The 13,800-nt window shown below is 42.2% G+C and overlaps 1 protein-coding gene across 1 annotated transcript in view; it reads right to left on the bottom strand.

Annotated features, from left to right (window-relative positions):
- USP13 (ubiquitin specific peptidase 13) overlaps positions 1-13,800 on the bottom strand; it is a 140,434-nt gene that overhangs the window by 65,925 nt on the left and 60,709 nt on the right. The window contains exons 5-6 of the mRNA XM_020980773.2: positions 10,341-10,483; positions 3,034-3,218 (exon numbers count right to left, since the gene is read on the bottom strand). Of these exons, the coding sequence (XP_020836432.1) occupies positions 3,034-3,218; positions 10,341-10,483 (328 nt within the window). The remainder of the gene's footprint in view (positions 1-3,033; positions 3,219-10,340; positions 10,484-13,800) is intronic.

Raw genomic sequence — 13,800 nt, 5'->3', positions numbered from 1 at the left:
TAATGGGAAAATATGCTTAACATGAATGTATAAGTAGAACCTATATTAGACTGCATGCCATCTTGGGGTGGGGGGGAAGAGGAGTGGAAGGAGGAGAAAATTTAAAACTCAAAATCTTATGGCAGTAAATGTTGAAAACTAAAAATAAATAAATTATCAAAAGAGAGAGAGAGAGAGAGAGAGAGAGAGAGAGAGAGAGAGAGAGAGAGAGAGAGAGAGAGAGAGAGTGTGTGTGTACTTGTGTTGGTTAGGTGGCGCCATAGTGCATAAAGTGCAAGGCCTGGAGTCAAGAAGACTCATCTTCCTGAGTTCAAATCTGGCTTCAGACATTTAACAGCTGTGTGATGCTGGGCAAGTCACTTAACCCTGGTTGCCTCAGTTTCCCCATCTATAGAATGAGCTAGAGAAGGAAATGGCAAACCACTCTAGTATCTTTGCCAAGAAAACCTCAAATGGGGTCACAGAAAGTCAGAATGACCGAGACAACAGAACAACAACCTAAAAAGAGACAAAGTGAAACTGTCCTGCTTATGTGGCACACTGGAAAGAGCACTAAATTTGGAGTCAGAGGATCTGGGTTCAAAACCTGGCTCCACCACTCAGGTACTTAATAAAAGCTTGTTGACTGACTGGTTTTAAATTCCCAGTTAAGTAAACTGAAAATCATTTTCCCTAGACTGTCTTCAAATAAAAAGAAACACAGTTTAATTTAATTCAAGAGATAGTGTGGCCTTGGATTGGGTGAGCCCTGGGTTCAAGTCCCGCCCCGGATGCACCGGAGCTGTGTGACAATGGGCAAGTAACCTAACCTCTCAGTGCGCCAAGCACTTAGTGAGTGTGGCTTAGTGTCCTAAGACTACACATTACAAAGAAGATGCCAATCTGTGTTGGTAGAGAGAGTTTCTTCACTGAGAGTCCCTTACATCAAATAAATAATAGATCCAGTCAAAAAAAGGAAACTACTGCTAACCAAAAAGAAGCCCAATTAAGAGTATTGTGAAAATAATTCTTCCTCACCTGTCACCCTCCCCTTCCCCTTCCCCCCAAAAAAATTCCCAGGGGACAAATGGTCCCAGAAATATAACAATAAATAAAGATGACATTCCACTCGACACTGCATGCATGTTCTTTGCAAAGCAACAAATTGATATTCTGGAAACTTGGCTTTTTAAAACTAGTTTAATAACATAGTTTAATAAACTATGTGCTATTATTGAATGATTTAAATGTCAGTATGCTAATTAGTTTAAGAACTAAACTCTCCCCTCTGCAATTTCCAACAATCAGCCTAGAGCTTGGGAAGTACAAAGTTGGACGATTCAAAAAAAATTTTTTGAACAAGTGAAATTCCAACAATCCTCTCTCTGAAAGATTCCCAATTGGGCAATAGCCTTAAAGGAGGAAGGGACCTCAAAGGCCACTAGTACACCCCTTTCATTTTATAAATGAGGAAACTGAGGCCCAGAGAGCTTATGTGATCTGCCCTGAATTGTATAGCTAAGATTTGAACCATAATCTGCCAAGTCCAAAGGCAGTATTCTTTCCTCCCCACCAAGCTACCTCTCAAATGACAACCCTGTCTCTCTCTTTTTTTTTTTCTTTGTGAGGAAATCAGGGTTAAGTGACCTGCCCAGGGTCACATAGCTAGTAAGTGTCAAGCATCTGAGGCCAGATTTAAACCCAGGTCCTCCTGACTCAAAGGCTAGTGTGCTATCCACTGTACCACCTAGCTGCCTCTACCCTATCTCTTTCAAAATCTGAAGTGCCACTGTGGGTCTCATTTGGTTCTCCTGCCTGGATTCAATACACTCTTCATTTTAATACTTAACAAAACCTGATTTCAGGACACAGACTGTACCCAAATTTATTTGGGGATGGGGAGCAACATCTGAGGATATTGTTAGGAATGAAATAAAATGCCTATCTACTCTAAGGAGAGTAGAAAAAATTTGCCAGTGACTGGGACAGTGCTTACCAAAATCTCTGAGAATTTACCAGTCAGCCTGGGGTAAGGAGAGTGCTAGTCCAGATGGGGTAACGGCCTGATACAATAGGAAGGAATTGATGGACCAGAAAGACAGAGGATCAGAGATTTAGAGCTGAAAAGGACCCCTTGGAAGTCAGGTGGTCTAGCCCCTCATTTTATAGATGAGGAACCTAAAGACCAGAGAGGGAGACTTGTCCAAGGTCACAAAGTTAGGATTTGAACCCAGGCACACTGAATCACCTAGAACCATGCCACACTGGTCCATGTTGCCTCATACTCTAAACCAAAAGGTAGGTTTGGAAGGAGTGAGGCAGGAGATGTGATGGAAGAGCAAGGAGGAGGTGGTCAGATAAGAGAACGTCCAAGAGTTTGGGGCCTTGGAGATGCAAAAGCTGAGGTGATGACGATGCTGACAAATGTGTCATCCAAGTGCTTGAATGAAAGTTGAGGCAATTGAGAAGGCTGGAAAATGGAGATGCCAAGGTCTGAGAAGGGTTCCCAGTGAGAGACTGTGAGCCATGTGCTCACAACATCCTTGGGAGGTAAGTGCTATATTTACTCCCATGTTACTGATGAGAAACTGAGGCAAACAGAGGTTGAATGATTTGCCCAGGGTCACAGAGCCACTATGTGTCACAGACAAGACTTACACATAGACCTTACAGCTTACAAGGCCATCATAGGACAACTATACCACACTTTTTCCTTAAACATATGCATATATACATAATATATATTTATGTTTTTTAGACCCAAGCTATGATTTTGCTGCTATAAGGAACTTCCTGATGAGCAAACTTCCTATACCAGCACAGATCAGCAACTTGCCTCCAAATTATAGTCTTAAAGAGCTTCTTGGGATATTGAGAGGTTAAGCCACTGGCTGAGGTCACTCTGGTTAAGGATCAGAGGCCAGACTTGAATCAAGGTCTTCTCAACCCAGAGTCCCACACTCTTGGCATGATGCTAAAAGGTTTACAGGCCTTTCCCTTGTTGTCATCACCCCTTCCCCTAATTCCTTAAATCCCAAAGCTTGAAGGACTCACCTGCCCCATCTGGAGTGATGGTTCCTAACTTCACTGCCAAAGGGTAGCCCATTTCTTTGTAATGGTCCAGCGCATGCCCGTTTCCCCCCATGTTGTCAAAGAACCACTTTCCACAAAGGATGGTGCCATCGGTCAGATTCAACCAAAGGTTCTCCCGCAAGTCACACTTGGCACACTTCCAGCCGCTAGACAGAGAAACATGTTAAAAGAGAAAATAATGCAAAAAGTGAGTAGGAAACTAGAAACAAATTAGATGCGCGTGCAGGGGAGGCTGGCTAAACAAGTCATGGTACATTAATGAAATCTTACTGCACTATAAGGACTGATGAATGCTGAGAGGCACAGGAACACCTCAATGAACTGATGCACAGGGAAGGAAGTAGAACCAGGAAAGCAAGGTACACAATGACCTCAACAACATAAATGGAAAGAACATTAACAACCACAACACAAACAATCGGGAAAAAGAATACTGGGAAATTACAACAACCACCCTTGATTCCAAAAAGGAGATGTGAGGAGACACCTCCCTCCCTTCTTTGCAGAGACTTTGGGACAATGGATGTGGAAACAATGCATATAAATCAGACTTTTTCAATGTGTTGGTGAGCTTTATTTTTCTCTTTTTTATTGGCCCAGGGGAAGGGCAAAGGATACACTGGGAAATGTATGTGATAATGAAAACAAAAGGTAGCAAGAGTTCTTTTTTTTAAATAATTGCTAACATTTTTATGGTGCTTTGAGGTTTGTAAAGCATTTTACATATATTTCCTCATTTGATCCTCACAACAATCCCATGAGATAAGTTCTATTACTATTCCCATCTTACAGATCAGGAAACTGAGGCCCAGAGAGGTTAAAGAGACTAGCCCCTGGGGTCACAAAGCTAGGGAAGTATTTGAATCAAACAAGGTCTTCCTGAATCCCAAGTCTCGTGCCACATTATCCATCATGAACACTTTAAAGCAAGGCTTCTCAATCTGGGGTCACAGAAGACTGGAGAGAATTAGAAGTCCAATCTGCCCCTCTCTGTAAACAGGATTTCTCTTCATCAGCATACTCTGATAGAAGCCCAAGGCCAGCTCCATGGCTCCTAATTCCTTCCCTCTGAAAAGTGAGCATAGACCAGGTATCCTGAGCATTTTCATTTTCTTTCCATGGAAAGATGACCTAGAATGTGGGGCATTCCTGGATGTCCTCTGGGGAATGACTAGGTGGAAAAGACTGAAAGGCACTGGCCAAAAATGCTGCCTGAGGGCAAGAACTGTTGGGTCAAGTTTTAAAATAGAGATGATAAAATCAGCATCTGTTTTCAAGGCCTTAGAGGGAAAACAATGGCAGTTCCGAAACACTGACAATAGAGAGAGTCATGTGTTAATTAAGCAGAGCCCAGATACCTCACAAATCTGACTTTTTAAAAAATTTCATGTGTAGGGAACTCCCAAGTGTGAAAACCCTTTCCATCAATAGAGATCAGCAAGTCATCTGTAACTGATGATCTTATGGAGCTGCTTCCAGCACTGAGAAATAAAACTGACTCACCCATGTTTTTCTACATTCTTTCAATTCACATTTGAAACAAGCCTCTTAGACTAGATCAGGGTTTTTTAACCTGGGGTCTGGAAACTTTTTTATTCTGATAAATATTTCAATATAATCAGTTCCCTTTGTAATCTTATGCATTTTATTTTATGCATTTAAAAGGTTTGTTCGGAGGAGTCCATAGGCTTCACTAGACAGGGTCCATAATAACAATAATAATAATAGATAGCATTTCAATATGTAGCATTCTAAGGTTTGCAAAGGTTTTTGATCCTCATAACAATCCTGGGAGATAGGTACTATTATCATTCTCATTTTGCATATGAGGAAACTAAGGTAAACAGAGGTTAAATGACTTGCCCAAGGTCTCACAGATAAATAAGTGCTCAAAGGCAAATCTGAACTCAGGTCTTCCTGACCCTATGTACTGTGCTACCTAGCTGCCATAACATAAAAATGGCTAAGAATCTCTAGACTAAATGGTCTCTGGGATCATTCCCAGATCTAAATTCACGATACTAATTCGCAAAGTTTTTGTTACACACCTACAATGTGGCACTGCAATGCAAAGACAAAGATGGAACTGTTCTGAGCCCCCATTGGAAGGCCGCTACTTTGGTGACTCCATTTTTATGTGACTTTTGTAACTGTAGAGTTTTATACATAAATAACAGGCCTGTTTGATTAATCTGAATTTCACTAGGGCAAGCTGCATGTACATAATTAAATACGAAGTGTATATCAGTTTCACCTGAGTGATACCTTGAAGGAAGCCAGGGATTCTACAAGGTGGAGGCAGAGAGGGAAGAGCGTTCCAGACACAGAGAACCAATTTGCAGAGACAAAACAGAACCATAGCCCATGGGGGGGAAGGGGACGGAAACTGTTCACAGGAACGAGTTCAAAACAGCCCCTAGGGGACTGGTGATTTCTAGGGTATAGCCTGGGATCACTGCAGTTTACCCTGGTCTCCTTTACCTATTAAGAGGGAGGCCCCTGTGGTACTACTCAGTCTTCAACCAAAGAAAGACAGCTTGTGTTCATGATATTCTAGTTATTAACTCAGGAAAAGAGATTTATATGTTTTATAAAGAAACACATAAAAAGGGTTGAAACAAAATGAAGCTGTGGCTATTCTCCCACAATTCCCAGGCACACCCACCCTCTGTTCCAGAATGCCTGGACAACTAGTGACTTCCCATACAGCACATACCAGGCTCCCTTGCACACAATGGGCACTCCATAAGTATCTGTTGAATTGAATGCCTTAAGCATCCCAAGGCAGAAAAGTTTGGGTAGAGAATGATCCCTTAGAAACTGGAGGAGGCACATGGAAGCTGTAAAGTATACATGCCATGTAACTGTGGGCAGTGGACAGGTGCCTGGCAGGTGCGATCTGGGTGCGATGCATAACCAAGGAGGAACTCCAAAGAAGAAGAGGAGTCAAGGACACCATTGAGGACAAACATATGCAAGACTGTCTCCCCCTGGCTGGTGAGTGCACCTTGGGAAGCCAGAACAAGACAATCAGGTTGATTACCTTTACTTGGACACAGCCTCTCCAAGCTTTGCAAGCATATGATGTAGCAGATGGAATGAGTTATTTGAAATATGGAACAAGACCTAGGAGTAAGGTTTTTTTAATCCTTTTTTTTTTAACATTTTTAAAAATGCTTCACTTCTTCCTAAGGCCCAAGTCTGATAACATCATTCCCCTGCTCCCCAGGATCCAATTCAAACACCTAGTGGGGCATTTAAGGAATTCTGCAGTCTGACACCCTCCAGTCCTGCCAGCCTTAATCCACACTACTCCCATCAACCAATAAACACGTATTAGATACCTCTGTTCCAGACACCGTTGGGTGCTAGAAACACAAATAGAAAGAATGAAACATCTCCTACTTGCAAGGAGCTTACATTGAAATGGGAAGCCACCTATAAATATAGAGAGAATACAACTATATTACATGTATATGTACGTAAATAAGTATATGCAGAAAAATGTATAAAGAGGAAAAATACACATGAACACAAACTAATTAACTACCAGTTTAGGTGGGAAGGCACTAGCAGCTGAGAGAATCAGAAAAGGGTTGATGTAGAAGCTGGTGCTTGAGATATGCCTCGAAGGAAGAGAGAGACTCTGTAGGTGGAAGTGAGGAAGAAGTACATTCTAGGCTAGGGCATGACCAATGCAAAGGTGTGGAGATGGGGGGTGTGAAGTGCCATGTGAAGAAGAAAGAGGAGCACCCAAATAAACAATAACAGCTAGCACTCATATAGCACCTACTATGTGCCAGGCAGCATGCTAAGTGCTTTATAAATATTATCTCATTTGATCCTTACAGTGACCATGCAAGGTTTCCCCATTTTACAGATGAGGAAACTGAGGCAGACAGGTTAAGTGACTCGCCCAGGGTCTATATTCTAGCTACCCCAATACTCTCCTCTTTGAATTTTCAGAAAACTGCCACTATCCTTAGGATGCTCCCCTTTTCTCATCTCCACCACTAAGAATCTTTGTCTCCCATCAAGGCTCAGCCCAAGTGAAGCCTGCCCTGATGCCTCCTACCCACTCCTCACTGTTAGTCCAAGGCTCTCACCTTCCTGAATTTTCTTTACACTGGCCTCGTGTACATGTTAGGTCTCCCCAATACAATGTAATCTCCTTGCAGGCACAGACCACTGCATTCCTGTCTTTGAGTCTCCAGAGTCCAATATAACGCTGGCACATAGCAGGTACTTAATAAATGCAGGACCCTTTTCAGTTTTGTGTTTGTATCTCCAGATCCCAGTTCATTGCGTGGCCCATAGCAGGGGCTCAATAAATGTTTGCTGAATTTCAATAAATGCCAATGAAAATAACTTGATTTTTTCAGTTTATTTTTTAAATAAATTAAACCTCATTCCATCCAGAATTCCCTCATAATCCTCATCATTTTAGGACATTACCTGTACCCAGAGAGCAAAAAATGCAGTGTGTCCTGGTCTCAGATGAATACATTTATTCATTTTGATTTTGTTTTTAATTCTTGATGTCATCCCAATTGATTTTCATCAATAACTGAGAGGAAGTGACGTTTTCTCTATTTTTTTGAATAATGTCATAAAACCGGGTGAGATTGAAGTCTAGGCTAGCCAAGACAAAGAGGCTGAGTTTATTTGGCTCTTTCTGGTCAGTTAATTTTGATCTGGGGACGCCTCAGCCAATGTGCTCTAATAATAGCAGGCATGGTGGGCAATGGGCTGTAACCCAAAATGGGTGCCCCACAGTGCCCTAGTGACCGGCAGCTGGCCAAGGACTCAGGGAAGCAGCAGGTGGGGGAGACTCCTCAAGAGCTAGTGATTTAAAAAAGGCACAAGGCTCATAAATACCCACTTCCAAACAACCTGGTAAATCCTTTTATCAAATCAAAGGCAGTAGGAAGGCTGCCCTCCCCTTCCCACTTTGGATACATCTTTTTCTCCTTCAAGGCTGCCCTGGCTATTTCTCTCCACCGTATTATAACCAAAGGATCAAATATTGGGGGGGGTTAGGAAAGGGATGGGGACAGTAGCCTAAGATGCCCTCTTGAGCTGGCCCTGTCACAGTAGATAGCTCTACAACTTTCCAAACAAGGATAAAGAGTCTCATTCCTAATCTTGTCAAGTGATAATAAGAACTAAATCTCATTTTACAGGGACATGAAGACAGGGGCCATCCTAGTACACAAGGCAAGAAGGAAAACCCACCCTTCTAGGTCTCAGTTTTTTATTTGCGCCCACCTCTTTGTGACCCCATCTGGGGTTTTCTTGGCAAAGATACTGGAGTGGTTTGCCATTTCTTTCTCTGACTCATTTTACAGATGAGGAAACTGAGGCAAACAGGATTAAGTGACTTACCCAGAATCACAGAGCTAGTAAATATCTGAGGCCAGATTTGAACTCAGGAAGATTAGCCTTCCTGACTCTAGGCCCAGCACTCTCCCCATTGTGCCACCTAGCTGCCCTAAAGTCTCAGTTTCTTCAACTCTAAAATAAGGATGTTGGAGTGGTCAACCTCCAAAATCCCTTCCAGCTCTAAATTTCGAGGCAGCCAATCAACAACATAATCGTTGGTGACAATAATAATAATAACTGGCATTCATAGAGCACTTTAAGGTTTACAGAACATTTTGTATACATTACCTCATTGATTCTGACAACCCTGTGAGATAGCTAATATCATTAACCCCATTTTAAAGATGATTAAAATGGGGCTGAGAGTAGTTAACTGACTTGCCCAGAGTCACACAACTAGTAAGTGCCTGAGGCAGGATTTGAGTTCAGATCTTAAGAACACATATCTAGAGCAAGAAGGAATCTCAGAGGCAATCTAGTCCAGCACCCTAATTTTACATAATGGGAAACTGAGGCCCTGGTAGCTTAAATGAGTTACCCAAGGTCACACAGCAGTCAGCATTAAGGGTGGGATTTGAACCCAGGTCCTCTAACTCTGGAGCCAGGGCTTTTTCTGCTATACCAGTCTTTCTAACTCCAAATTGATCTCTCTTGGCATCTACATGCAGCATACACGAGGGAAGGGGTTGTTTAGATTTGTTTTCTGTGACTAGATCTCCCTTTCTTGCCCAGGCTAGAGGTGCAGTGAACACCGATGGAGTCGACCCCAATAATGATCAGCTTTGGCCCATTTCCAGCCTGAGTCAATTCATCTCTCCTTAGCCAATCAGTCAGTCAATAAACATTTATTAAATGGAAATGTTTTACATGATTGCATGTGTATAACCTATGTCAGATTGCTTACCATCTCAGGCGAGAGAGGGAGGGACAGAATTTGGAATTCAAAACTTTAAAAAAAGAAAAAAGTTTAAAAATTGTTTTTATGTGTAATTAAGGAAAAAATTATTAAAAATAAAAATAAACATTTTTTAAGCACCAGCTATGTGCCAGGCACTGTGCTGAGTGCTAGGGTTACAAAGAAAGATAAAGCATACCTCCTACACTTAAGAAAGTCACAGTCTAATGGGGGACACAACATGACAGCAACTGTATAAATAAGCTACTCCTTAGGCAGCCTTGTGCCCCCCAACTCCTGGGGGCTCATCATAATGGTGCCAGATTTAGTGCAGACACTCAATCAGCTTAGCACACTGCAGCTCAGAACTCTTGAGCTCATGCAGTCCACCAGTAGCAAGGTTACTGCAACTGTGAACACCCAGCCACTAGGTGTATAGTTGTATCCCAAAGAAGAATGTCTTGAAAGGAGTGTTTGCTTTTTGTCCTTATATGCATACAGCAAACTGGCTGCCACCTGGTAGGCTCTTAATAAACACTCATTGAACCAAATTTTTGTACTGAATAAGGTAGGATCCTGAAGTGAATCATGTTCTCTCAAAAACAGAGAATTTCTCAGTCTTTCTTACAGGTAACTTTAATGGAAAGGCTAAGACTTTGTTCACAATAAATAAAAATTCAAATGTAACTCGTTTCAAATTCAACAAACATGTATTAAATTCCTATTATCTTGAAGCCCTCTGCTAGGTGATAGGAGAAACAAAGTCAAAAAAATGAAAATAGTTGCCACCCTCAAGGACTTACACTCTATTGAAAGGTACAAGATGTAAACAGATAAGTAAGTAATGGGGGATAGAGGTGGTATTGATGGAAAGCTGAAGAAAGTTTGCTCTACCTTACAATAGCAGATCAGCATCCTTATGTGGCTGGTGGTCTCAGAAACACCCCCTGACTCCCCCTGCTGCCTCTCACCATCTGCAGCTCTCTCTCACCTGGGAGGAATCCTGACACCATTGTCCAGTTGCATGAGATTATTGGCATGTTTGGAAACTTGCAGCTCATTTTCCCAGGAATCCGGCTCCTGTTTCCTATATGGAGATTTTGAATTAAGGACGGCATCACAAGCAATTGTTACCTGCAAGAGAAACCAAGGTATGATCTATAAAAACCATTAGCTTACAAAAGGGAAAGTGAAAATCTTACTGATAAATGCCCATTAGATCCAATAAAAACCCAAAGCAACTGAGTAATATACATCACCTCCTACATGAGGCCTTCCCTATTTTCCCTAGTCACTGGTGTCCTCTTCCCCTTGCTCCCAAGGAGCTGTTGTTAGTGTTATTGCTGCCGATGCTGTTCAGCTGTGTCCAGTTCTTTGTGACTCCGTTTGGGATTTTCTTTGCAGAAATGCTGGAGTACTTTGCCATTTCCTTCTCCAGCTCATTTTACAGATAAGGAAACTGAGGCAAACAGAATTAAGTGACTTGCAGGGGATTACTTTATATTTATTATTAAGAACAGGATGGTGTGATGGATAGAGTGCTGTACTTGCAGTCAGGAAAACCTAGGTTCAAATCTTGCCTAAAATATTTACTAGCCATGTGATCTTGGAAAAGTCACTCTTCTGGGTCTCAGCTTCCTCAACTGTATAAAATGGGGAAACTGGAGTAGCCAATCCCCAAGCTCTAAATTGAGAGGTCATTAATTAATGAACAACGACTGATTAAAGCACTTTCTATGTGCTCCACACTGTGCTAGGCACCAAGGGCACAAAGCCTCTGCCCTTGAGGAGCTTACATCCTAATGGATGAGAATTGTATTGTCTAAGTACTTAATTCAAAATGGATACAAGGTAATTTGAGGAAGGAGGGACCTAACATTTGGGGGCATCAGAAAAGGCTTTCTGCAGAAAGTACTGCTCATTGAGTTGAGGCCTGAGGGAAATCAGGGATTCTAAGACATGGGTGGAGACAAGAAGAGAGTGTATTCCAGGCATGGGGAAGAGCCAGCGCAAAGTCATAGAGACAGGAGATAGAGTATTGTGTGTATGAAACACAGAGTAGGCCAGTGTAGCTAAATCATAGAGTATGGATCATAAAAAAGTATAAGAAGACTAGAAAAAATTGGAAGGGGCTGGATTGAGAAGAACTTTCAAGGTCAAAGAGGAATTTGTATTTGATGCTGAATTTAACAGGAAGCCATAGAATTTATTGACTAGAAGGAAGTGACTTGGTCAGGTTGTGCTTTGGGGAAATCACTTTGGCGTCTGAGTGGGGTATGGATTGGAGTAGGAGAGACCAACCAGAAGGCTATTTCAATAGTCCCGAAGAAAGGTGATAGGGGCTGGTAGGAGAGTGTTGATTGTGTGACTGGATAGAAGGGCACCTAGATGAGAGGGACTCCCAATGAAGAGCACACACCATGCCCAAGTTGGTCAGTTCTCACCATTGGCCTCTTTTCATAAGTTCAAGGTGAGTCTTTGCCCCATCTCATTTTGCCCTGGGCAGCAGGCACTACACAACTAATGACCAGAGTGAAAGGGAAAACAGGCAATCCTCAGATTTACCAAGTGAACCAGGCTCCTCCCTCTCAACTGACCTAGATCTTGTTTCCAGCATTCAGAACAGTTTCCTAAACTTGCCCCAAGCGAGCAACATATGCTCTCAATCACACTGAGACTGGAAAGTTCGGCCACGATTCCAGTTCTCAATGGGTACAAATGTGACCCTGGATAGAGGCACTCATCCCTGGTCCCTTTACACCCTGGGCAGCCAATGGTCCCATCAGTCCAGAGAAGGCTGGCTTGGCACTAACCTGATCTTTGCCTCTACTGCTCCAAAAAGGACACCTCATTAGTCAGATCACAGCTCCCATCATATGTCAGAAAAGACCATATTATGTCAAGTAAGCAAAAAATTCTAATTTGCTAGAAACCTTAATAACATAATTACAAAAAAAATAAAATAAAATACGAAGAACATAATTACACTTCTCTCAAACATCCCTCTCTTTCCCGAACTCCCGTGTGCCTCCCCCCACACCATGTAGTGCTGACATCATTTCCTATTTCATGAGTGCTAAGGGTAGTGGTGTAATGAAAAGTGCAGACTTCGGAAGCAGAAGACTTAGATTTGAATCAATTTTTATTATTACTTTCCCCATTGTGGGTCCCAGTTTCCTCATCTGGAAAATTATATCCTTTCTAACGCTCAATCTATGGTCTTAAACACTAAATTCTAAGTTCCCCAAGGGCAGTCTACCAATCTTCTAGTTTTCCTGTATTCCCTAAAGCACCTAATTCAATTCAGTAAATTTTTATTTAAAGCATCTACTGTGCTAGGCACTGAGGATTCAAGGAAAACCATGATAACAGTCCCTACTCTTAAGAAGTTTATATGCTGCTGGGCGTGGTGGGGCACACTTGTAATCCCAGCTGCTGGGGAGGCTGAGACTGGTAGATCAGTTGAGCTTAGGAGTTCTGAGCTGCAGGAGGGCTAAAGCCACCCAGGGGTCTGCACGAAGTCTGGCACCAATATGGTGGGCCCCAGAGAGCCTAAGGAAGGGCAAACCAGCCCAGGTCAGGATGGAGCTGGTCCAAGCTTCCATGCCAATCAGTAGTGGAATCAGTCTGAGTGGTCTCTGCACTTCCAGCCTGGTGAGATTGGGAGACCCATTCTCAAAAATAAATGAAATCAAATCATTTTTCAAAGAAGTTTATATGCTATTGGAGGATACTGTAGATAAGTAGTACTAATTGATTGATAAAAACCTACCATTTTGACTCAAATCGAGGCTCTATCCATCCTTCCCTTATGAGGCAGTGGACAGAGTGCTGGCTCTAGAGTCAGGAAGACCTGAGTTCAAATCCAGATTCAGACACTTACTAGCTGTATGACCCTGGACAAATTACCTGTGAAATGGAGATAATAACAGCACCTACCTCGAAGGGCTGTTGTGATGATGAAATAAGATCATATCTGTAAAGTGCTTAGCATAGTTCCTAGTACATAGTAGGTGCTATAGAAACGTTTCTCCCTCCCCACCCCCCTGCCCGTCTGCTGCCTTTCTCTGTCAAGGGCCGAAAAGCCCATTGTGCAAAAAGCATGGTTGTCATTCCCCTGGACATGTACACCTTAGTTTTCCTTATTAATCCATTATAGAGAGGCTATTCATTAATTCCTAGGTTTTTAAAAAGGTATCTATTTTTTTCTATATCATCTTGAGATAAGAAATTTCATAAGATGCACATTTACTAATATGAATTCCATCTTCCTTTCAACTCTTCTGTTTTTCAAGCCTTTGAGAATGCCCTACAGCTTAAGTCTATGACCTCCAACATCCTTTCCTACTCTAAATCTATGATTATATGACTCTTGGACACTGGATTAATGAGTCCATGTTCACCTACAAATACCCTCCTTGATTTAATGCACTTTGAGTACATTTCCTGGA

The sequence above is a fragment of the Phascolarctos cinereus genome, unplaced genomic scaffold (assembly GCF_003287225.1).
Source record: "Phascolarctos cinereus isolate Bilbo 61053 unplaced genomic scaffold, phaCin_HiC Scaffold_7;HRSCAF=346, whole genome shotgun sequence".
Taxonomy (NCBI): domain Eukaryota; kingdom Metazoa; phylum Chordata; class Mammalia; order Diprotodontia; family Phascolarctidae; genus Phascolarctos; species Phascolarctos cinereus.
Note: the sequence above shows the minus strand (reverse complement) of the source record. Positions and strands in the feature narration are given on the sequence as shown.